The sequence below is a fragment of the Vipera berus genome, assembly GCF_964194415.1.
Source record: "Vipera berus genome assembly, chromosome: 2".
NCBI classification, from domain to species: Eukaryota; Metazoa; Chordata; class Lepidosauria; order Squamata; family Viperidae; genus Vipera; species Vipera berus.
The window spans coordinates 169,774,755-169,797,219 of NC_138203.1; the positions used below are offsets into that span (position 1 = coordinate 169,774,755).

General features: G+C 38.0%; 1 protein-coding gene across 1 annotated transcript in view; it reads left to right on the forward strand.

Moving 5' to 3' along the window:
• The window catches only part of MYO15B (myosin XVB), a gene marked incomplete at its 5' end in the record, with an annotated part of 103,420 nt that overhangs the window by 5,444 nt on the left and 75,511 nt on the right, over positions 1-22,465 (forward strand). The window contains 14 exons of the mRNA XM_081319007.1: positions 418-492; positions 2,328-2,424; positions 3,652-3,755; positions 5,181-5,244; positions 5,805-5,918; positions 9,492-9,653; positions 11,157-11,270; positions 13,708-13,766; positions 13,866-13,989; positions 14,988-15,083; positions 15,631-15,762; positions 19,597-19,722; positions 21,368-21,445; positions 21,988-22,136. Coding sequence (XP_081175133.1) covers positions 418-492; positions 2,328-2,424; positions 3,652-3,755; positions 5,181-5,244; positions 5,805-5,918; positions 9,492-9,653; positions 11,157-11,270; positions 13,708-13,766; positions 13,866-13,989; positions 14,988-15,083; positions 15,631-15,762; positions 19,597-19,722; positions 21,368-21,445; positions 21,988-22,136 — 1,494 coding nt within the window. The remainder of the gene's footprint in view (positions 1-417; positions 493-2,327; positions 2,425-3,651; positions 3,756-5,180; positions 5,245-5,804; positions 5,919-9,491; positions 9,654-11,156; positions 11,271-13,707; positions 13,767-13,865; positions 13,990-14,987; positions 15,084-15,630; positions 15,763-19,596; positions 19,723-21,367; positions 21,446-21,987; positions 22,137-22,465) is intronic.

Sequence of the window (22,465 nt, forward strand, 5' to 3'; positions counted from 1 at the left end):
CAACAAAACTACATGTCAAAGTTAAGAACATTGAACATCTAATCAGAAAAAGTATCCCCAAAATAATATTACTAAGAATCTTTTTAGTAGATTCTTTAGCAAGCTCGGCTCTATATATGCTCACCCGGAAAGAAGCTTCATTGTGTACCAAAGATTTCATCCAGGTAGCTCTCTAGGGTGTCAGCCTTTGTGTCTTTGGCTTGGGAATTGATTTTTACTATGTTCCCCTTCCAATGTTCATTTCAGTTTCTGCAGACTTTTTAAAATTTCTTTTACTGAAGGCTAAGGTGGTAAGAATACACATGTAGGTATGTTTTATTACTGAAACAAATAACACTGAGGTAACATTGCAGAGCAGAGTTGGAAGTTTGGTGGGTATATTAAAAAAATGTGTTTCGTTTCTTTGTGGCTTTCCAGACACATCTTCGCTATAACGGAAATGGCGTATGCCTTCTCTCAGAGCTCAGAGAAAGAACAGTGTATTGTTATCAGGTAAAAGTAAAGGTACCTTTGTCAAGAGAAGGGCCTTCTCTGTGGGAGCGCCAGTCCTATGGAATCAGCTCCCCCCTGAGCTTCGGATGGCCCGAAATCTCCAGTCCTTTCGCCGCGGCCTCAAAACACTCCTTTTCCACCTGGCTGACCTGGACTGACAGGCATTTTAATTATATTTACAATTTTTAATTTATTTTTAATTTTAATTTATTGCACAGATGATTTTAATTTTATTTTTATCTTAATTTCTGTACTTATTATATGTTTTGTTGTTAGCCGCCCTGAGTCCTTCGGGAGATAGGGCGGGATATAAATCCCATTAATAAAAATAAATAAATAAATAAATAAATAAGATAACTTCATATTTTTCTCTGTTTGATATTTCCTCGTTATCTTGAATAAATGCAAATTAACCGAGGAGATTTCTGGGGATTCCTGTTGCCTGTCCCCTTTACTTCATGTATCCAGGCTTCTCAGGGAATTTCTGTTTTCATCTCTTCCTCCAACTTTCTCTTTTCTTTAGGACTTTGTAGTTTGGGCAGCTAATCTGGAGGTGTTTGGGGTAGAAGGCCAGAGGATTAAGTCACCTCACTGGCCTCACTAAGCCAGTTGGTTTGGCCAAAAGGAAAGGCAGAAATGATTTGGCTTTGTGTTCTGCATCCTATCTAAATCCCCTTACCTACCTACTGAGGGCTTTTAGTCAGAAGATATACAAGATATGCAGATATCCTTTTTTTTTTTGGAGAAACCAATTATTCTTAAAAGACTGACATTTTTATAATGATGGTACTTTGAAACAATAGTGAGTTGACATCAGTCAAAAAAAAAAAGCCAAAAAAGAGCAATGCTTAAATCTCTTGGTTGGGGAAAGTTTTAACTGTCCCCAACAAAAGAACTTCAGGTACAGGACTGAGTTTCCTTTTTTTTGTATGGGGTTGGTTCTTGTGATCTTTTGGAGAAGGCTGGTGGTGGAAATGGCGGGGCAAAGCTTCCCCCCCCCCCGCTCTCTCTGGCCATGGGCCTATCTCCAAGGGCTTTCTTCCGGATCCCTCGCGGTTGTCACAATGGCACAGCGCCCCTGGGAAAAGCAATATAATGGAAATGTTGGAAAAGAGTCGCTGATGCAGTTTGTGATTAGCTGTTTAGTGGTTCTAATGATTCATATGTACATTTCAATTTTGTCAGATCTTTTACCAAAATGTGTATTTGGTAACTTCAGAATGTTTGAATGTATGTTCTTCTGATTGATTTAAGTCAGGCTAGAACCGTGAGTCCCAGACCTCAAACCAAAGACCCCATAGATGCATTTTAAGTAGGGTAGGAAGAACACAATATCCTATTAGATTGTCCTAACTTTGGCTGAAGAGTCCTTATACATTCATTGTTACAGTATTAATTCAAAAGTATATGGTATTTTTTTGGTAAAATTAGCATAATTTATATTATAAGGAAGGAATTTAGAGAATTACTCTATAAATCACGCTAATTTATTGTACTGCATTTTTATAACACGCTAGGCTAAAACAATAGATGCAACCAAACCACTTTGCTGGAAAGATGTATTATTTCAACTCCCAATTATTCTGAAGTAGTATATGGATTATTTTATTTTTATAAAGTATTTCATGTGCTTTTTGCTAGCTGGAATGATTTAAGACTTTTATTTTATTGCTGTATCCCTTATGTATATATATGTGTGAATCTTAAAGATCTCAACTAGGCAATGTGTTCTAATGAATAAAAATATAAACAAACCCTTTTCTATTGCATCAAGGTGGTCTGATAAAAATGCTGATCAGAACTGAATTTTTCTTTTGAAATGTTTTCTGCTGCAGTGGACAGAGTGGCTCAGGGAAGAGTGAAGCTGTCAAAGTTATTATCTTATACTTGTCTAGGCTATACCAACAGCAAGAATGCCATGGAGGAAAGCAAGTATGATGGTCGTACCATTATCATGATAGAACAATATGCAAATAATGATAGAAGAATTTATAGCTCAGGGATGAACTGTGGAGTCCTTGGTGTTCTCTGGGCTTGGTTGCTTTCTTGCAGACATTTCATTACAAAGCTAAGTAACATCATCAGTGCCAGAAGGGAGTAGGGCTTGTTCCCTATTTATATGTAGCAGCTTGACCTGTGAGTGTTGGTGGGAGTGTTCTTGATAGCTCATTGATTAGGCTGTTGCTTACTTGTTTGTCTGAATTGGTAATTTCTTGATTGGGGTATTGTTTACTTCTTGGTTGTTGGTCTAGAAGTAATCTTGGTGTTAATCTTAGAAGCCTGGCACTCAGACAAATCAACAGATAGGCATGTAGAGATAAACAGCATCTACATACCATTCAAAAGAGACAATCAAAAAGCTAGAAAGGAAACAAAACAACCAAAACACCAGCTGGCCAGCAATCAAAACCTAGATAAACAGAGATTAAGTGTTTAGCACTGATGATATTAGTAAGTTTGGTATTGAAACATCTGGAAGAAAACCACCAACCTCAGAGAGTCCACAAAATGCAAGTAACTCAGTCCCTGCTCATTGTTAGCTTATGTTTAAACACTACTATGATCTGACCTCAGTGACAGGTGCTTAGTCACCAATTTATGCAAATTTAATTGATCAATTAGAGAGCAGTATGAAATTCCTGTGGGGGGCTGCTAAGTATCTGTAAGTTACTGCAGATCTCTCTCTCTCTGCAGGTAGAAATGGAGATCTGTGAAGTGAGAGAACAAAGTGAGCTGGGAATTGAGGTTTATTGCTTTGGTGACTCAGTTACCCCTGTTGATCTGTCATTATGCTAATAGGACATTTTAGGGTATGCTTTGGGTTGGTCCTGTGGGATCCTGAACCTGCTCATTCATTCTTTCTGTAAAATCTCTTTGGCTTCAGTGAGAAGGAACAATTATTGGGGGGGGGGGGGGAGAATGGACAGGATGGACAGAAAGCTGTAACAAAAGCTAGCAACACACCCCTGCTTATTGTGAAGCCAGCAAACCTTTAGCTATGGCTGATTATATCTGCATATCCTGTCTCTGGGTGCTGGCCCACCTCAATAAGTGCATTTGTCCTACTAATTAAAACTCATACAAGAGTTCCATTAATTTCATTGTATTAAATTGCAGTCATGTTAAATAAAAACAATAGTATTTATCTTACCTTTATAGCCATCCAATGTGCTCCCCATCCTAGAAAGTTTTGGAAATGCAAAGACTGTCCTGCATGAGAACTCCAGCCGTTTGGGGAAATTCTTGCACTTCTACTTGAGACAGTGAGTACCAGTAGAAAAAGACATTCAGATGGGCATATTCCTGCCTTAAAGTTTAGTTGCTTCAACTATCCCTCTGAAACATATGCTTATTGTTTTAGTCAGTAACTAAATCAATTTATGATGGATCAATTTATTATAATCTAATACAGGGGTCTTCAAACTTGGCTCTTTTATGACTTGTGGACTTCAACTCCCAGAATTCCTCAGCCAGCGTGCCTGGCTGAGGAATTCTGGGAATTGAAGTCCACAAGTAAAAAAAGGGCCAAGTTTGAAGGCCCCTGATCTAATAGCTTAACTAAGCTTCCATGATTGAGAACTGTGTCTGTCAGAAGCTGGGGCTACTATTCAAGCCTCTCTTTATTATGGGGAAGATTAAATTGCTGTTAATATCATGATCTACACTTCAAAGTGTCAAAGAGGCATTCACAGAGTTGACCCATCTTTAGTCTGTTATGATTTTGGGAATAAATGTGGTTTAGTTCATATAGCAGGTTAATCCAAAATCAATTATATTATCATTTAGCACAGTGTGCAAACCCAACCTGTTTATTGACACTTAAATGGTAAAAATCTAACTAAACCATGGAAAGGACTTTTTTTTCCCCACCACTGGATGACAGAACCACTAAAGCTTGTATTGAACTATCAAGATATACAATAATCTCCAGGTGCCATCTCATGAAAGTTGATTGATGCTGAATTCATTGGCTAAGATCACACATAATGCTAAATCATAATGTTTTAGCCACTGGTGGGATTCAGCCAGTTCGCAATAGTTGGGCAGAACTGGTAGCTAAAGTTTGTTGAGTTCGGAGAACCGGCTGAATGCACACTGCTTCCAGAAGTCCGTTCTAGGCCTTGGAAGCCTGTAGGAGGCCTCCTAGGCCTAGAACAGCCTGCTGAAAGTGCGTGGATGCCACTTTTAGAAGTCTGTTCTAGGCCTTGGAGGCCCAGGCCTGCATCCACGCAGAGAACTGGTTGTTCAGGTATTTGAATCCCACCACTGGTTTTAGCCAGTGTTACATGTAAACCAGAGAAGGAGGGTCTAAACTCTTTCTGTTTTGAGATTCCAGTATTGATTTTGGAAGTAAATTTAAATATAGTAGCGAAGACCTCTTATAATGACTCTTAGATTTTTGCTAGGTATTACTTCCTCTTCTTGATTTCATGTATAAAGTTGTACGGTCAGGATGAGAATAAAATGACTGCAGGATCCAATCTGAGTCGGTCACTGAGACTAATGGTTTACTCTTCCAAACTTCATATTCTGGAGAGAGAGGAGTTCCCTGATCATGGGCTCCAGCACGAGCCCAAAAGTTTGGAAGAATAAACCTTTGGTTCCAGTAACTGACTCAGATTGGATCCTGCAACATTTTACCTTCATTCACATAAAATGACTCTTTATAATAATATTCTTCCTTATAGTGGCTTCATTGTGGGTACTTCGATCTCTCAGTACCTTTTGGAAAAATCTAGAGTTGTTTTACAGGTAAGCCTCAAACATCTATGTGTATCAGACCACAGATGGTTATGTGTATACATCGCATAATTATATACCAAAGAATCCTAATTGTGTGATAAATCCATGCAGTGTTTGGCTAAATAATGTTTGGCTAAATAATAATAATGATAATCGTGGAATATATTCACCTTCCCATCATCAAATAAAAGCTCTTGTGGAGCTCTTCTGCATTCCCCCCCCCCCCCCCCGCTTCTTTTCCTTTGTTCTTATTTTGGTGGCAGCAGAAAAGATAGAAAAGACGAGAGGGTTATAAGTGGAATTATATAGAATTCCTGTGAAATCTTGTGAAGGAGACAGATTGATTTCCTACTACCAGCTCTAGAGAGACACAGCTAATCAGGTTTTGATCCTCAACTTCACAGAGATGCTTTTAAATTGCACGGCTCTTGGCAGCATTCCCTAAGAGATTCTCCCCCTACTCTGGCACCTTCCACATGTATTGGGCAATTCCTGGTGAGTAGCAGGCTGAAGATAGGTTGCTTTGAAGCCTCTTTCCTTTCCTTTTTCCTTTCCTTTTTCTTTTCAAGGGGTGTGGTGAGAGGAGCTTTCACGTATTTTATGAGCTGTTGGCTGGCCTGTCAAGAGAACAGAAAGAAGAACTGTATTTGCAAGAGCCAGAGACTTACTTTTATCTCAACCAGGCAAGTAAACAGATGACTTCAGAGATGTGATTCAGTCATAACAGGACTTGTCCTTGCATTACTGTACATCAAGAATAGAAGAAATGAGCTCCTGAGGTTATTTTTTTTAATGGCCTCCAAAGCTCTTTTGATTGCACTGCTAAATTTTCTTATCACTGTGTGGGACAGAATATAGTAAAACAGTGGAAAATAGTGTCTGGCTGTGTCTCTCTCTCTCTCTCTCTCTCTCTCTCTCTCTCTCTCTCTCTATATATATATATATATATATATATATATATATATATATATATATATATATATATATATATATATTTGTGTCCACATAATACACAAGTACATATAATCCTCCACATCCCATAAAAAATAGAAAATCTTAATTCCTGCCACACATGGAAAAACGATCCATTGCGGTCCTTTCCCCATCCCATAAAAACATTACAGGTGGCCCTCAACTTATGACCACAATTGGGACCGGAACCTCTGTCGTTAAGTGAGGTGGTCATTAAATGAGTCATGCCTGATTTTATTACTTTTTGCTGTGGTTGTTAAACAAATGACCATGTATGTTAAATGAATCACATGGTCAGTAATTATAACTGGCTTCCCCGTTGACTTTGCATGTCAGAAACTTGCTGGGAAAGTCACAAATGGTGGTGATAATGATAATGATAATAATAGAGTTGGAAGGGACCTTGGAGGTCTTCTAGTCCAACCCCCTGCTCATGCAGGAAACCCTATACCATTTCAGACAAATGGTTGTCCAGTCTCTTCTTAAAAATTTTCAGTGTTGGAGCATTCACAACTTCTGGAGGCAGGCTGTTCTACTGATTAATTGTTCCAACTGTCAGGAAATGTCTCCTTAGTTCTAGATTGCTTCTCTCCTTGATTAGTTTCCATCCATTCCTTCTTGTCCTGCCTTCAGGTGCTTTGGAGAATAGCTTGACTCCCTCTTCTTTGTGGCAGCCCTTGAGGTATTGGAAGACTGCTATCATGTCCACTCTCGTCCTTCTATTCATTAAACTGCTAAGCTTGTAAGCCGCCCTGAGTCTTCGGAGAAGGGCGGGATATAAATGGAATTAAAATAAAAAATAAAATAAATAAACTAGTCATAAACAATTCCAGCAACTGTTCTTCATATATTTTAGCCTCCAGTCCCCTAATCATCTTTGTTGCTCTTCTCTTTACTCTTTCTAGAGACTCAACATCTTTTTTACATCGTGGTGACCAAAACTGGATGCAGTGTTCCAAGTGTGGCCTTACCAAGGCCTTGTAAAATGGTATTAATACTTCATGTGATCTTGATTCTATCCCTCTGTTAATGCAGCCTAGCACTGTGTTGGCTTTTTTGGCAGCTGCAGCACACTGCTGGCTCATAATTAAGTGATTGTCCACTAGAACTCTGAGATCCCTCTCACAGTTACTACTATTGAGCAAGGTACCACCTCTACCAGAGATAGGCAGCCTCGGCTCTTTTATGACTCATGCATAGCTGACTCAGGAATTCTGGGAGTTGAAGTCCATGAGTCATAAAAGAGCCGAGGTTGCCTACCCCTGACCTATACTGTACCTGTGCATTTGATTTTTCTTGCCTAAATGTAGAGCCTTACTGATCAGATGACCCCAGAATGCAGCAGTCATCATAAATACATGCCAATTGCCAAGCGCCTAAATTTTGATCATGTGACCATGAGGATACTGTGATGGCTGTAAGTGCAAGGACCAGTCATTAGTCATCTTTTTCAGCATTGTTGTAATTTTGAACGGTATACTTTGAAGTTTATTGCATATTGAAAACTATCCAACAAATAGGTAACAGAGTCAGTCATGGTAAGAGGAGTATTTAAATACTGGAGCAGATTTTTCTAAAATAAAGATGAGTAATAACCATTCTCTGTTGTGAGGACTTCTTAGTACTTCTATCAGACTACAGTTTCTAAGAATAGAAAGGTTCACACCACATGTTTTTCAGTTTCAGTCAGTTTTTGATGAATTCTGAAGTCCAATAAAGTCTGATGATCATCTCTTACTATTCACCAGATACAATGGCAATTAAATGAACCAAGATTTCTATCTCTGACTGACTAATACCACTTTACAATGCCTTGGTAAGGCCACACCTGGAATACTGCATCCAGTTTTGGTCACCACGATGTAAAAAAGATGTCGAGACTCTAGAAAGGGTACAGAGAAGAGCAACAAAGATGATTGGGGGGCTGGAGGCTAAAACATATAGGGAACGGTTGCTGGAATTGGGTATGTGTAGTTGAATGAAGAGAAGGGTGAGGGGGTGACATGATAGCAGTGTTCCAATATTTCAGGGGCTGCCACAAAGAAGAGGGAGTCAAGCTATTCTCCAAAGCACCTGAAAGCAGGACAAGAAGCAACGGATGGAAACTAGTCAAGGAGAGAAGCAACCTAGAACTAAGGAGAAACTTCCTGACAGATACAACAATTAATCAGTGGAACAACCTGCCTCCAACAACACTGGAAGTTTTTAAGAAGAGACTGGCCAGCCATTTGTCTGAAATGGTATAGGGTTTCCTGCCTGAGCAGGGGGTTAGACTAGATGACCTCCAAGGTCCCTTCCAACTACTGCTACTACTACTACTACTACTACTTCTTCTTCTTCTTCTTCTTCTTCTTCTTCTTCTTCTTCTTCTTCTTCTTCTTCTTCTTCTTCTTCTTATTATTATTATTATTATTATTATTATTATTATTATTATTATTATTATTATTATTATTATTATTATGTTTGTTTGTTTGTTTACTGATTGGTGCAGTCTAAACAGCGGCCCCCAAAGTGGGAAAAGATGGTGTGCTTAGACCTATAGTATTAAGGAAATGAGTCACTGCCAGGACCCTCTATGTGTTTCCCATTCAAGCAGTTCTTTACAGAAGCTGACACCCTCTGTTAGCATACTCAACAGAGCCTTGCAACACCCCAAATTATATTGTATAATTTCCCTTCCTCTCCAAAACCTAGAGTAGCTTTCTTTTAATCCATTTTCAAAAAAGCACACATAAAATGAAAAATTTACCATACACAAAAACAAGAGCCTCAGACAAGAGTATGTATAGGTGTATGCGTATTTGTATAATTTAAAAACTGCCTATCTCCCTCAGTTACTTAACAGCAGGCAGTTAAGCTCCCTTGCTTTTACATAGGATCCTGATGCTCTCTTCTTCTTCTTCTTCTTCTTCTTCTTCTTCTTCTTCTTCTTCTTCTTCTTCTTCTTCTTCTTATTATTATTATTATTATTAATAATAATAATTAATATTAATAATAATAATAATAATAATAATAATAATAATAATAATAATAATAATAATAATAATAATAATAATAATAATAATAATAATAATAATAATAATAGCTTTTCTTCTATCTGGGACGAAGGTGCTCAACTCTTTTAGGCTGAAAACAATTTTGGTCCCATAAATGGTGTGCCAGGGCCTCCACTTCCAAGTGTCTACTGGCCAAAAACAAAAAAAATAGGCAGAGCTAGGAAATATCTTAAAGATATTCATGATTCAAGTTAATAATTAACAAGATGTTTGTGTTGACTCTTCCAGGGTAGGACATGCAAGGTTTCAGGGAAACACGATGATCAAGATTTTCTGGTCCTGATTAAAGCCCTCCACATAATTGGCCTTTCTGAAGACCAGCTGACTTCTATCTGGGCAGTCCTTGCTGGAATCCTGCAATTAGGAAATATCTGCTTTACTTCTTTTGAGGTATGTTACCTTCTTGTTAATTTCAGGCAGTCTTCATGATGCTGCTTGAGTCTAATGTCCCATCCATTCCCTGCATTGGGCCCCCTTTTTTCTCCTAAAAGGAGGTACATGAACTGCTATTCATATTAGACTAATAAGATGTGCTATCCTTAGACTAGTTTAGCTATTTACTTACAGTATTTGTGAGCAACCTCTTATGAACCCTGAATGGTATACAACAAAGCAAGAAATATCAAACACTAAATAATAAAATATGTTCATATAATTGCATAGTGAATGTTACTATTACACCAATGATATGGATTAATTACTACATTTTGGCACGAAGTGCCTATATACACTCTTCCAATGTCCTTATCTGGAGCTGAACGCTCTTTAAACTGTAGAGATGATAGTAGATTTTAGAAGAAGCTCTCCTGTTGTACCACCTCTTAACAATATTAGGCAACACAGTATCAACAGTAGAGACCTTCAAGGTTCTAGGTTGTATTATCTCCAAGGACTTGAAATGGACACCTAACATCAGAACCATAATTAAAGGGACAACAAAGAATGTTCTTCCTGTGTCAACTCAGAAAGCTCGGATTGCCCAAGGATCTGCTGGTCTACAGGGGAATTATTGAGTCTGTTGTTTGTACCTCAATAACTTTCTGCTTTGGCACAGCAACCAAACAGGATAGGTACAGACTTCAACGGATACTTAGGACTGCAGAAAGAACAATCGCAACCAGCCTGCCTTCCATTGAGGATCTGTACACTGCACAAACCAGAAGGAGGGCTGAGAAAATATTTACTGACCCCTCACATCTTGGACACAACTTTTTCCCTCAAGATGCCACTATACAGCATTGCATGCCATGACAACATAAAGATAGTTTGTTTCCTCTGTGCCATCATTCTGCTGAACACTTAATTCCCATTGTCTCACTTTTCATCTTTTCTCATCTTCTCATCTTTCCTACTATCTCCTCCTATTGGTTTCTTATGGGTTATCAATTGTTTGTAACTTATGATTAATTTATGACCTATGACCAATGCTGGGATTCAGCCAGTTCACACCACTTCGGCACAAACCGGTAGCTAATTTTTTATTGCCCAGGCCCAGAATGGACTTCTGGAAGTGGCATCCACATAGAGAACCGGTTGTTCATATTTGAATCCCACCACTGCCTATGACCTATTAACTTGCTGTTTATATGTGAGACAAATTCCTTGTATGTCCAATCACACTTGGCCAATAAAGAATTCTATTCTATTCTATTCTATTCTATTCTATTCTATTCTATTCTATTCTATTCTATTCTATTCTATTCTATTCTATTCTATTCTATTCTATTCTATTCTATTCTATTCTATTCTATTCTATTCTATTCCATTCCATTCCATTCCATTCCATTCCATTCCATTCCATTCCATTCCATTCCATTCCATTTTATTATTTATTCCATGCACAGGCGAACACACACACACACACACACACACATGCATTATTTTGTTACTTAGAAAGAATCCTTTGAGCTTGTGGTCATCCCCAGTGAAACGGAAATCCAGATTGTTGCCAAACTGCTGCATGTTTCAGCAGATCTTCTTCAGAGAGCTATCACTCATCGGGTCACTGTGAGTATCATTTACCCCTCTTACCCGTGTCTCACTACTTTGCACTGGGCTCTCTGTAGAGCCATGTTTCTCAGCTTTGGCAAATTTAAGATGTGTGACCTTCAGCTGGCCTTCATTGTAAAATGTGTGGCCATCAACTGCCAGCATTCCCTTGCTGGCTGGGGATTCTGGCCACACATCTTAAAATTCTAAAGTTGAGAAACATTGCTGTAGAGCAGGGCTTTTCAACCTTTTCACACATTGTACCACTTTTAGGACATGACAATATTCCAGTACCACCAGTGCTTAGCAAGGTGTCAAAAACTTGATGACTAAAAAAAAGGGGGGGGGGAGCTTTACTGGTTAGATTCATTTGTTGTTATAGAAATGGCTAGTTTATAATATTATGGAAAAGTAAAAAGTTGAGGTTCAATGTTAATGCTTCCTTCCTACTGCAACAGTGGAACCCAGAAGTCAAAGCCTTTTCTTTTCGTTTTCCCTTCTCTCCCTCACTTCTCCCTTTTTCTCTCACCCTTTTCTCGCAACCCCTCCCCCCTCACCCTTTGCTAGCAAAAGCCTCTCACTTAGAATAGAATAGAGCTGGAAGGGACCTTGGAGGTCTTCTAGTCCAGCCCCCACCCCTCAAGCAGGAGAACCTATACAATCCCAGAGAAGTGACTGTCTAGCCTCTTCTTAAAAATCTCCAGTGATGGAGTGCCCACAATTTCTGGAGGCAAGCTGTTCCACTGGTTAATTGTCCTCACTGTCAGGAAGTTTCTCCTTAATTCTAGGTTGCTTCTCTCTTTGTTCAGTTTACAACCTTTGTTTCTTGTCCTGCCCCCTGGTGCTTTGGTAAATAACGTGACCCCCTCTTCTTTATGGCAGCCCCTCGAGTACTGGAATACTGCTATCACGTCTCCCATTCACTCACTTGTTGCTCGCAAAAGCTTCTCTCTTGCTTTTGTCAGCAATGAGTATAAATTGACATACTAATTGGATGCTCCATATTACACTCAGAAGAGAGGATAGTTTTAATCAAAAGTCATTTGCTTCAGTTTGCCAGTGGTAGAAGCACAAGGGTGTATGTACTGAACGCAGAATGAATTCTTACTTGTTAAGAAGATGATAGTAAGATATGTAGCACAAGGGCAATTTCACGTGTCTGTTTTCAAGTCTCCCTCACCATTGTGGAAAAGGAATTCTCTGGCAAGAATAGATGGCTCGGTAGATGTTACAGATAAGTCTCCTTGCAAAATCGCTGTGTATAAGTTTAGAAGTTTTATCAATCCTTCATTTAATTTGAAAGGGAGGCAGAGTTTTGGTGAAGGAGAAGGAAAGCTGTGCCATTTTTTTTATTAAACTATTGTCTCCTATTACATTTGAAATATAACCAGAGATCAGTATTTGCCCGAATCTGGTCAATGGCCTGAAGAAGACTGAGGAAGTTATTCAGTGGCCTTCATAGGCATTTCACAGTTCAGAAATATAGAATAGATGCTTAGCTTGCAGATTCCCTTTTTCACGTCTCATGAGTTCTCGGAAGGTTATCAGGACACTACTAAACGATTGGTTGGTTTTATCCTGTATGTTATTTTTATGTCTACGTTGCTTTGGTGATATAAACAAAACAGAAGTATTTTTAACTATATAGATTTCTCAGGTAGAGCTTGCATTTTATTGCATACCTTGAGAGAGAGAGAGAGAGAGAGAGAGAGAGAGACAGAGACAGATTCTATCCTACTATAATAACTAGTGCTAATCTGGCAAAGAGTTTTGAGTATCAAGATATTTGTAACGTGCAGGTCTTTTTTATCTATTTCCAAAACCAGATGATCAAAGGAATGCACACTTTATATTAATATCTTTTAAGAGGAAAGATGTGAACATACTTTGAAGAATAATGAAACTTAAAGTTTCTCTGTCACCCTAATGGATGTTCTTACCGGACACCAACTTGACGGTTACTAATAGCAGCTTAACAGTAGAATCGATTACTCTGAGATGCAGTAGGCTCCCTTTTATTGGAGGTCTTTGAGCACAACTTAGACAGCCATCTGTCAAGGATACCTTAATCTGGAATCCTGGACTGATCAGGGGATTGGAGTTCGCTGCCTAAATAATAATAAATAATAAAATAATAAAACCTGTATTGTCAAAGTACAACATGTGTACATTGAGGTTAGCTGAGCCTCCCCCCGTGCTCTCTCCCCCCCCCCCAACACACAGTGACAAGAAGCCCTCCATCCTACCACACCATGTGAACCAACTACACCACACACCGGCCTCCCAAGTCAATTCTGCACAAGTTCACAGAGATTATGTCCCATTTAAAAGCCTAACAGCCCACGGATAAAAGCTATTTTTCAGCCTGTTGGTAAATGCTTCCCTCACTTCAACCCTATGAATTCTACTATGTGATAAATCATATCAAATTCAGTACTCTTTTTTTTTCCCCTAGGAAACACAGTATGACCAGATACTCAGTCCATTGTCAGTAGAAAGTGCTATAGATGCCAGGTGAGATTTTCCTTTCTTTCTCTGACACCTTAAACATTTCATCCAGATACTAATCCTTGTCTTGTTCCCCTCCTTTCTCCCCCTTTCCTCCTTATTCAGGGATTCTATAGCCAAACTTCTGTACTCTCAGCTGTTCGATTGGCTGCTGATGAAAATCAGTGAGCGGCTGGCTCCCTTGGAAATGGACAGCACTATTGGCATTGTTGACATGCATGGATTTGAGGTCACTTTCTACGTATAACATATGATTTTGATGGGGGTGGTGGTTAGCTTGTGGTCTGCCCTCTACTTGGATAGGTGAAAATGTTGATGAGGACCTACCTGAAGCACTTTGCTCAGTGGAGGTTTGTAAAGCCAAGGCCAGGCACACTGTCTATGATGAAAAGGATCAGGTGAAAATATCTTAACCTTGCAGCCAATAGCTGCAAATGCACTCTGGCTCTTGAATGGAACTCGAATGCAGTAGTGAACAGACCTTGCTTTTTTTTTGTCAGCTACCTTGCATATCAGGGCATGTATGGACTTGCTATCACACCTTAGTTCATGATTTTAGGTGGGGGAAAGTTCCCCAAGGTGTTGTGGCTCCTCCTTATTTCCAATAAAGAAAGCTGAAATGCAAAAGAGCCAGTCTCTCCATCTCTCCAGTTTAATAAGGAGATGACTCATAGCTTCCCTGCAGAGAAAAGTCCAGATATTTGTAAATATTTTAACCTTAATCAAAATTGTGTTGTTGTGAAGGAACAATAACAATTTCAATTCTCAGCATTTGAAGTCTGTCCAGCCAGCGGGGCCTAATTGCAAAGATGCTTAATTCAAGGCTATGTGGTCCTACGCATGTGCCCACTCCAAAAAGTTGGAGTGTATTTATCAATTTGTAAGTCTTAATGTTGACAAAGGGAAACTCCTTAAACACAATAGGTGATTGGAAAATAATATTACATGTATTTAATTTCAAGTAAACATAAATGAGATGAAGTCAACTTCAGTTTTTGTCCCATCCCTACACATCATTTGGGGAGTGACCCTAGTACACCGATTACTAAGTGCATAGAACTTTGTATGCAAGCTCGTGAATTAGAAGTGAAAGGTTTTCCTTCCTTCCTTCCTTCCTTCCTTCCTTCCTTCCTTCCTTCCTTCCTTCCTTCCTTCCTTCCTTCCTCCCTCCCTCCCTCCCTCCCTCCCTCCCTCCCTCCCTCCCTCCCTCCCTCCCTCCCTCTGCAGAATCTTGGGATGAATAGCCTGGAACAGCTATGCATTAATTTTGCCAATGAACATCTTCAGCACTTCTTCCATCAGATAGTTGTCACCCAAGAGGAGGTAAGACACACAATTAGGAATATGTGAGTGCACAATTACATAAAGGCACAAAAGAAAATGTCAGCTTTTACAGAGGCAGATTGGTGTAGTTGTTCCTGCCCTATGCAAAGGGAAGTGTGGTATAGGGTTAAGGTCTTCTGTTAGGAGTGGGGAGACCAAGATTCAAGCGTACCCTGAGCTCATTGGATGATGTTGTCAGCCCAACCGATTCTTCAGGATTCCTGGGAGAAAGAAGTTGGAGAGAATCCAGTGCATGTTACCTGAAGCTCCTGGAAAGTAGGCAGGCTGCAAATCTAGCATATAAATGTATAAAACATGAATCTTGTTTGCATCCTTTCATGCTGCCCACCATGGGCAAAATCTCCTACCTGGGTCGTATTCTACTGTATATTTTCTAAATTTTGCAACACTTATGCAAACATGTCTGTGATCTGCATGGTTTTGTACTTGCCCTGGGGGACACCAACACATTGATTAAGACCTTACTTAGAATTATGAGAATTTTGCATGTCAGTGGGATTTTACTTGGATGATCTCTGACTACTAGGAGGAGTATACCCAAGAAAATCTCCTCTGGAGTCCTGTGTCCAAGAGGCCTTCTGAATTGTGCCTGGATCTGGTAGCCGCAAAACCCCATGGGATCTTGCAAATCCTGGACGAGCAAACTCTCCTGTCACAGGTCAGGACTTTATTAAGGTTCATGTTCCTCCTTGCATTTGGAATGTAGAAGACTTCTATAGAATGACCCTTCTGTTTTGCTGTATATCTTATTCCTGATTTTGGATCCAAATGGCCAGATGACAAGTTCAGGAAAACTCCAGAATCTTTACACTCTTGCATTTTGCTTAATCCCAATGAAGGCATTACAGTACCCATCTCTGGATTTTGCATTTTCTTTACAAAATTATGCATGTTTTTGTTACTATGAGAATATGTTATAGCCATATTTTATAAGCAAGTTATGGGCATAATGAAGCAACTATGCACAAATAGCATCTGGAAAGCTTCATTTTTTCCCTCCCATGGTTACATGTCATGAATAAAGGCATATGCATATAAGAATTTATAGTCAATCTCATAGTAAACTTCTCATATTCCCAGATTTAATAAAATTAACATGGAAATCTAAACAGCAATTTGTTTTCTGACAGAAACCTGATGATGTTAAATAGAACTAAACAGAACTACATTTCCCTAAGCATTAGGATTATTCTGAAGATATATCCCAATTCTCAAAAATAGCTGACAGCAAAAAGATTAAAAGTTGACACTGTTAAAACTGGCAGCTGAAATTGTTCAAATATATATATATATATATATATATATATATATATATATATATATATATATATATATATATATATATATATATATATATATATATATATATATATATAAGCTTTTTATTATTATTTTTTCCTCTACATGTGTGATCTGGGTTCAGATAACGCTAATACATAATCAAGTCTTACTCTTTGGTTCTCTCTTCTAGCCATTTGTAGAATAAATTCCAGCTTTGGTAGTATTCTGTTTCTTCTTTATCTTTCAGCCTCATAGTTAATCTGTCCATCTCCGCGCATTCCAGTATCTTTTTTATTACTTCTTCTTCTGAAGGTATTCGTTCATTCTTCCAGCATTGCGCATAACTTATTCTTGCTGCAGTTATAATATGTAAAACCAAATATAGATTTTTCTTATTAATCTTTTCTGGTACTGTGCCTAGTAAAAAAAATTCAGGATTAAATACTACATGTTCTCCTAATATTTTTTCTAGCCAAGCATGTATTTTTTTCCAATAGGCCTTTGTCACATGTCCACCAGATATGATAATACGTACCTAAATTATGTTTACATTTCCAACATTTACCTGATACATTTTTAAACATTTTTGCTAACCTTGCTGGAGGCAAGTGCCATCTATAAAATATTTTATAAAGATTTTCTTTATACGCAGTTGACATTGTCAATTTATAATTTCTCTCCCATAATTCTTGCCATTTTTCTAATTCTATATTATAACCAAAGTTTTTTGCCCACCTTATCATTGTCTCTTTACTTTGTTCACTTTCCATCTCTAAAATTAACAAAAAATTATACATTTTCTTAATTAATTTCTCATCAGAAGTTAATAATATCTTATCAAATAAAGTTTGATCTTTATAGAATCCATACAGTTTCATATCTTTTTCATATCTACTTTTTATTTGTAAGCGTATCCACCATGACATGTTGATACCCTGATTTTCCAGCTCTTGTTTTGATTTTAATGTCCCATCAGTATTTAAAATATCTCTATATGTCCAAGTTTTTCCAAAATCTAACAAATTGGTGTGTGAAAAAGCTTCAATTGTTGAAGCTGGAATTTTTACATACTGGTATATTTTCATTTTAATTTTTTCCCATTCTGTTATCAAAGCATTTCTAATACAGTGATTTTGAAAATACTTATGAATTTTGTTTTTACCATACCACAAAAAAGCATACCACCCCAATTGTAAGTCATGTCCCTCCAAGTACAACCTTTTGTTCCTAAGCATTATCCATTCTTTCACCCATGTTAATACAGATGCTTGATAATACAAAGCCCACTCAGGTAGGCCAAAGCCTCCATTTTCCTTAGTATCTTGCAAGGTTTTCATCTTTATTCTAGCTTTCTTTCCTTGCCATACAAACTTCAAAATTAATGAATTCAACTCTTGAAAAAAAAATTCCCAAGTTTTATTGGAATTGTTTGAAACAAAAATAAAATCTTAGGCAATATGTTCATTTTAACTGTAGCAATTCTTCCTAATAATGACAATTTTAAATTCTTCCACTTTTCCAAGTCTAGCTTTATTTGTTTCAATAACCTTGTATAATTATCTTCTTTTATTGTTGAGCACTTAGCTGATAAATATATACCCAAATATTTTACCTTTTTCACTATCTGTACCTCTGTTACTTCTGAAATTCAGCTTTTTTGCTTATCCGTAAGATTCTTAACTATTATCTTGGTTTTCTCTTTATTTATTTTTAATCCTGCTATTTCACCATATTGTTCTATTTTCCCCCACAATTTTGGGATCATCTCCAAGGGTTCTTCCAAAATAAATACTAAATCATCAGCAAATGCTTGTAGTTTATATGCTTCACCCTTTATCCACAACCCTCTAATCTCTGTATCTTGTCTTATATTTCAATTTAAAACTTCCAAAGTGAAAATGAATAACGGGGGATAGAGGACATCCTTGCCTTGTGCCTTTCCTTATTTCAAAGCTCTCAGTGCAATCTCCATTCACAATCACTTTGGCTGTTTGTTTATTATATATTGTTTTTACCATATTTATAAAATTCTGTCCAAAGTCCATTATTTGTAATTGATGAAACATAAATTGCCATGAAAGATTATCAAATGCTTTTTGAGCGTCTAAAAATATTAATGCCATTTGTTTCCCCGGATGTAGCTCATAGTATTCCAATACATCTATTATCACTCTTAAGTTATTTTTAATTTGTCTCTTTGGTAAAAAACCATTTTGATCCGGGTGTATAAATTCAACCAGCTGAAATTGTGCTTAATTACATCCACAACTATTGTTAGGATTTTGGACAAGTAAGGATCTTACTGGATATATTTTTCATTAGTTACTCAAAACCAAAGAGCCACTTTGGTGTAAGGGATAAGGCACCAGGCTGGAAACCAGGAAACTGTGAGTCCCACCCTTGATACAAAATCAGGTGGATGACCTTAAGCCAGTCCCTCTCTCTCATCCCCAGGAAGCAGGCCATGGCAAACTATTTCCAAAAAATGTTGCCAAGAAAACTATAGGCAATTGTCCAGGCAGTCGCAGGAGTTAACACTGACTTGAAGGCACCAAAACAACCACAATAATGGTCAAAGCTTAAATAGAGATTCAAAGTCCTTCCCACTTTTCTTAGAAGGATGTTTATGTCATAAGGATGTTCATTCATCCCATTCCTACTGGATTATGATATTTCAATACTTTTATTAATTTCTGGAAGAGCTGAGTTCTTTCTATTCAACTAGTCACCTAAGAAAAGTACTATCAGCTATATTGCCACCTCCTTTACAGCCATACCTGGCCCTTACTCATTTTTATTTGCTAAATAAGTAACTAGGTAGGAAGGCTACCTAGACTGGCTTCTAGAGCAGGGGTGTCAAGCTTGCAATGTCATGTGACGTGTCACGACGCATCACGACTTTTTTGCCATTGTTGGCAATCGGGTGGGTGCAGTTTCACTATGATGCATCTGGCGCGCGCCAGCAGTTTGATACCCCTGTTCTAGAGCAAGATGTGCCTTTGCTTTACAAAGGTATAGTAATGGATCTTATAATGAGAACAGTATAAACCCAGGACTAAGAAATAATCTCTTGTATATTCAGAAATATTACAGCATTTGGTTGCATTTGTGGGTGTGGCTCTATAAAGCTTCCACTTCCTTCTAAAGGATAGCATGGATGTCATTGCTGACTCTTAATGTTTTGTGCCTAGAAGTTTAATCTCTTATCCAGGCTACAGACCATACCTTCCTACAGAAGTGCCATTACCACCATGCCAGTAATCGGTGTTATGTCAAGCCAAATCTGCCTTTGCCCATCTTCACTGTACAACATTATGCAGGACCAGTTACTTACCAGGTACACCAAGAAGCTTCAACTTCAAACATTCCTGATTTCATGTGTCTGAATGTAAACTGGGGGAATGACAGAATTTTAATTATTAAGTGGGACAAATGGTGTTGGTTTCATCAACAAAGTGAGGTAGATATTATAAGGGAAGGAATCTTAATTACAGCATTCCTAGCTGTCAGTTTCCAATAAATAACTAAGAAAATGAATCTGCTAATGGCATTTTTTTTCCATGCTGGCTTGATTCTCCAAATTGGACATATAACCCTAATGTTAGCTCACAAGCGTCCTGTTTCTTTTAAAAGTCCTTTCTCAATGTCCTTATAACACATTAGGACCATGGTTTGAAATGGTTCTCTGCAAAAATGAAAACCTTTTTTTTAAAAGGCAAACTAAAAACTAAAGTCTAACATTATTATGGGTGTCCAAATGGTGCACTTTACAGGTGAAAATAGAAGCAGGATTTTAATTTTCAAAATAATACAGGCAAAACAGTAAGCCAGAATTGCTGAGAATTTTAGTTTTCTGATTAGGAACAAATGTTTGTATACTGTTCAATCTTATTTGTTAAGATCATTATTTGTTAAGGACAGCACTATAGCTGTCAAGAACTTACTGATGGTAGAAATTTGAGGAATTTTTGCATCTAGACTCTTGCCTTTCTTTTCCCCAGTTAAAATTTGAAATCAGGTTGAATGTTTAATTTTGGTTTGATAAGATAAAACAATCAGGATCTAAATTTAGTTTACACTTTAGTGCAGGGCTTTTTTTCTCATAGAACACTCAGAACGGAGTTCCGGCACCTTTTTTGGATGGAACCTTGTAGGGTAGGCAAGGCGGGTTGTATGACATGTGCGAGTTCCGGCACCTTTTTCTTTTACAAAAAAATCACTGCTTTAGTGGCTAATATATTCTCAATCCCTGTAAGAGATCTCATTTCCCTCCGTCGTCAACTTCCCTCCGTCCAGTGCGCTCCCACAGAGAGGGCCTCCTCAGGGTGCCTCCGATCAAAGAATGTCGATTGGTGGCCCCAGGGGGAGAGCGTTCTCTGTGGGCGCGCCAGACCTATGGAACCGCTTGCCGGTTGAGCTCCGGACGGCCCCCGACCTTCGCTCCTTCCGGCGCGATCTCAAAACCTTCCTTTTTGAACAAGCTGGCCTGGTCTGATGGGATGGGGTTGGGTTTTATAAATTGGTTTTAACTTTTAATGTGTTTTAATTTATTACGGGCATTGCTGTTTAATTACTTTTTAATTTTTGTATCTTGTTTTTTATTATGTATTGCCCTGTTCACCGCCCTGAGTCCTTCGGGAGAAGGGCGGTATACAAATTAAATTATTAAATTAAATTAAATTAAATTTGTAGGAAGACCCTAATTAGCTGCAGCATGCTTTAGTCATTCTGGCTGACTCTTTTGTGTAAAACAGTGAGGTAAGAACCATCTTGGAAGAAGTCTGGAAATGGATAAGAGAAACATATATTGCAGGATAGCCACAGTGTAATCCAGAACACATCTTCCTAGACATAAGCTTCTTTGTGTTCAATAGATTGTACTGCCTGGGTAAATCTGTTGAAGTTACCAGTCTCACATTAAATAAAATAAAAACCACGAACAAGAACTGACTATGAGGATGATATAAATTCTGGCTTTTCAGGTTCACAAGTTTCTGAATAAAAATCATGATCAGTTACGCCCAGAAGTCCTGGACATTTTTTCACACAGCCATCTTAAGGTATAGTGAATGGGGTTAGGTTACTGTGTACTATTGGTATGTGCTTATTTTTCATTCATGACATGGACTTTTTAATGTATTTATTGTTCAGGCAATATTCTATAATCAAACATTCATGCATGGGATGCAGTGGAATTGCGGACAAGATATAGTAGAGGGGAATGCAGAAAATCTTTTCATGTGGAGTCCTTGGTGCTCTCTGAGCTTGGTTATTTGCTTACAGATGTTTCATTACTGAACTAAGTAACATCATCAATGACAGAGATAGATATTCTCTTCTGTTGCAATATCCTCTCATGGAATATTTGGATCTTGGAACAGTCTGCTCATTGACATGATCCATTTTGGAGGGTATAGAACTTGTAGCAGACTCCATGACATAATGTTTTTTATACTCCCATCCATTCTCTTATTGAAGTTCAAAACGTGCCTCTTTCAGGTCTTGGGGGAATTGAAACACGCCTTTTTGCTAACTTTTCATTCATATTTTGATGTTATTTTAATGAGGGGTGTCTTTGATTCTTTCCTTGTCTTCTCTGAAGCTGGTCTCCAGTCTTTTCCAGAATGTCAGGGGACAGCAGGTCAACCAGAAAGAGTCAAAATGTAGAGTCCAAAGGCTAAAACATCAAGCATCTACATTAGTATCTAGATTTCAGCAATCTTTACAAGATCTCATTGCTAAATTAGGCAGGTAAGGAAATATAATTATATAGTTGCCTTTTCCTGTGCCTATGTTACCATATCTATGTTTGGAATGCGAGTATTTATTTATTTATTATTAGATTTATATACCACCCTTTTCCCGTAGGACTCAGGGCGGTTCACAAGGTTTTTAAAAACAATACTACAAATTACAAAACTTAAAATCAATTTAAAAGATTATATTGACCTTGAGATAAAACCCCAATTAAAATACAATTAAAATCCCAATTAATATTCTCAGTCCAGGCCAGAAAGCTCAAAGAGCCAGGTCTTCAGGTCCTGGCGGAATGAGCGAAGGTCAGGGGCAGTCCTAAGCTC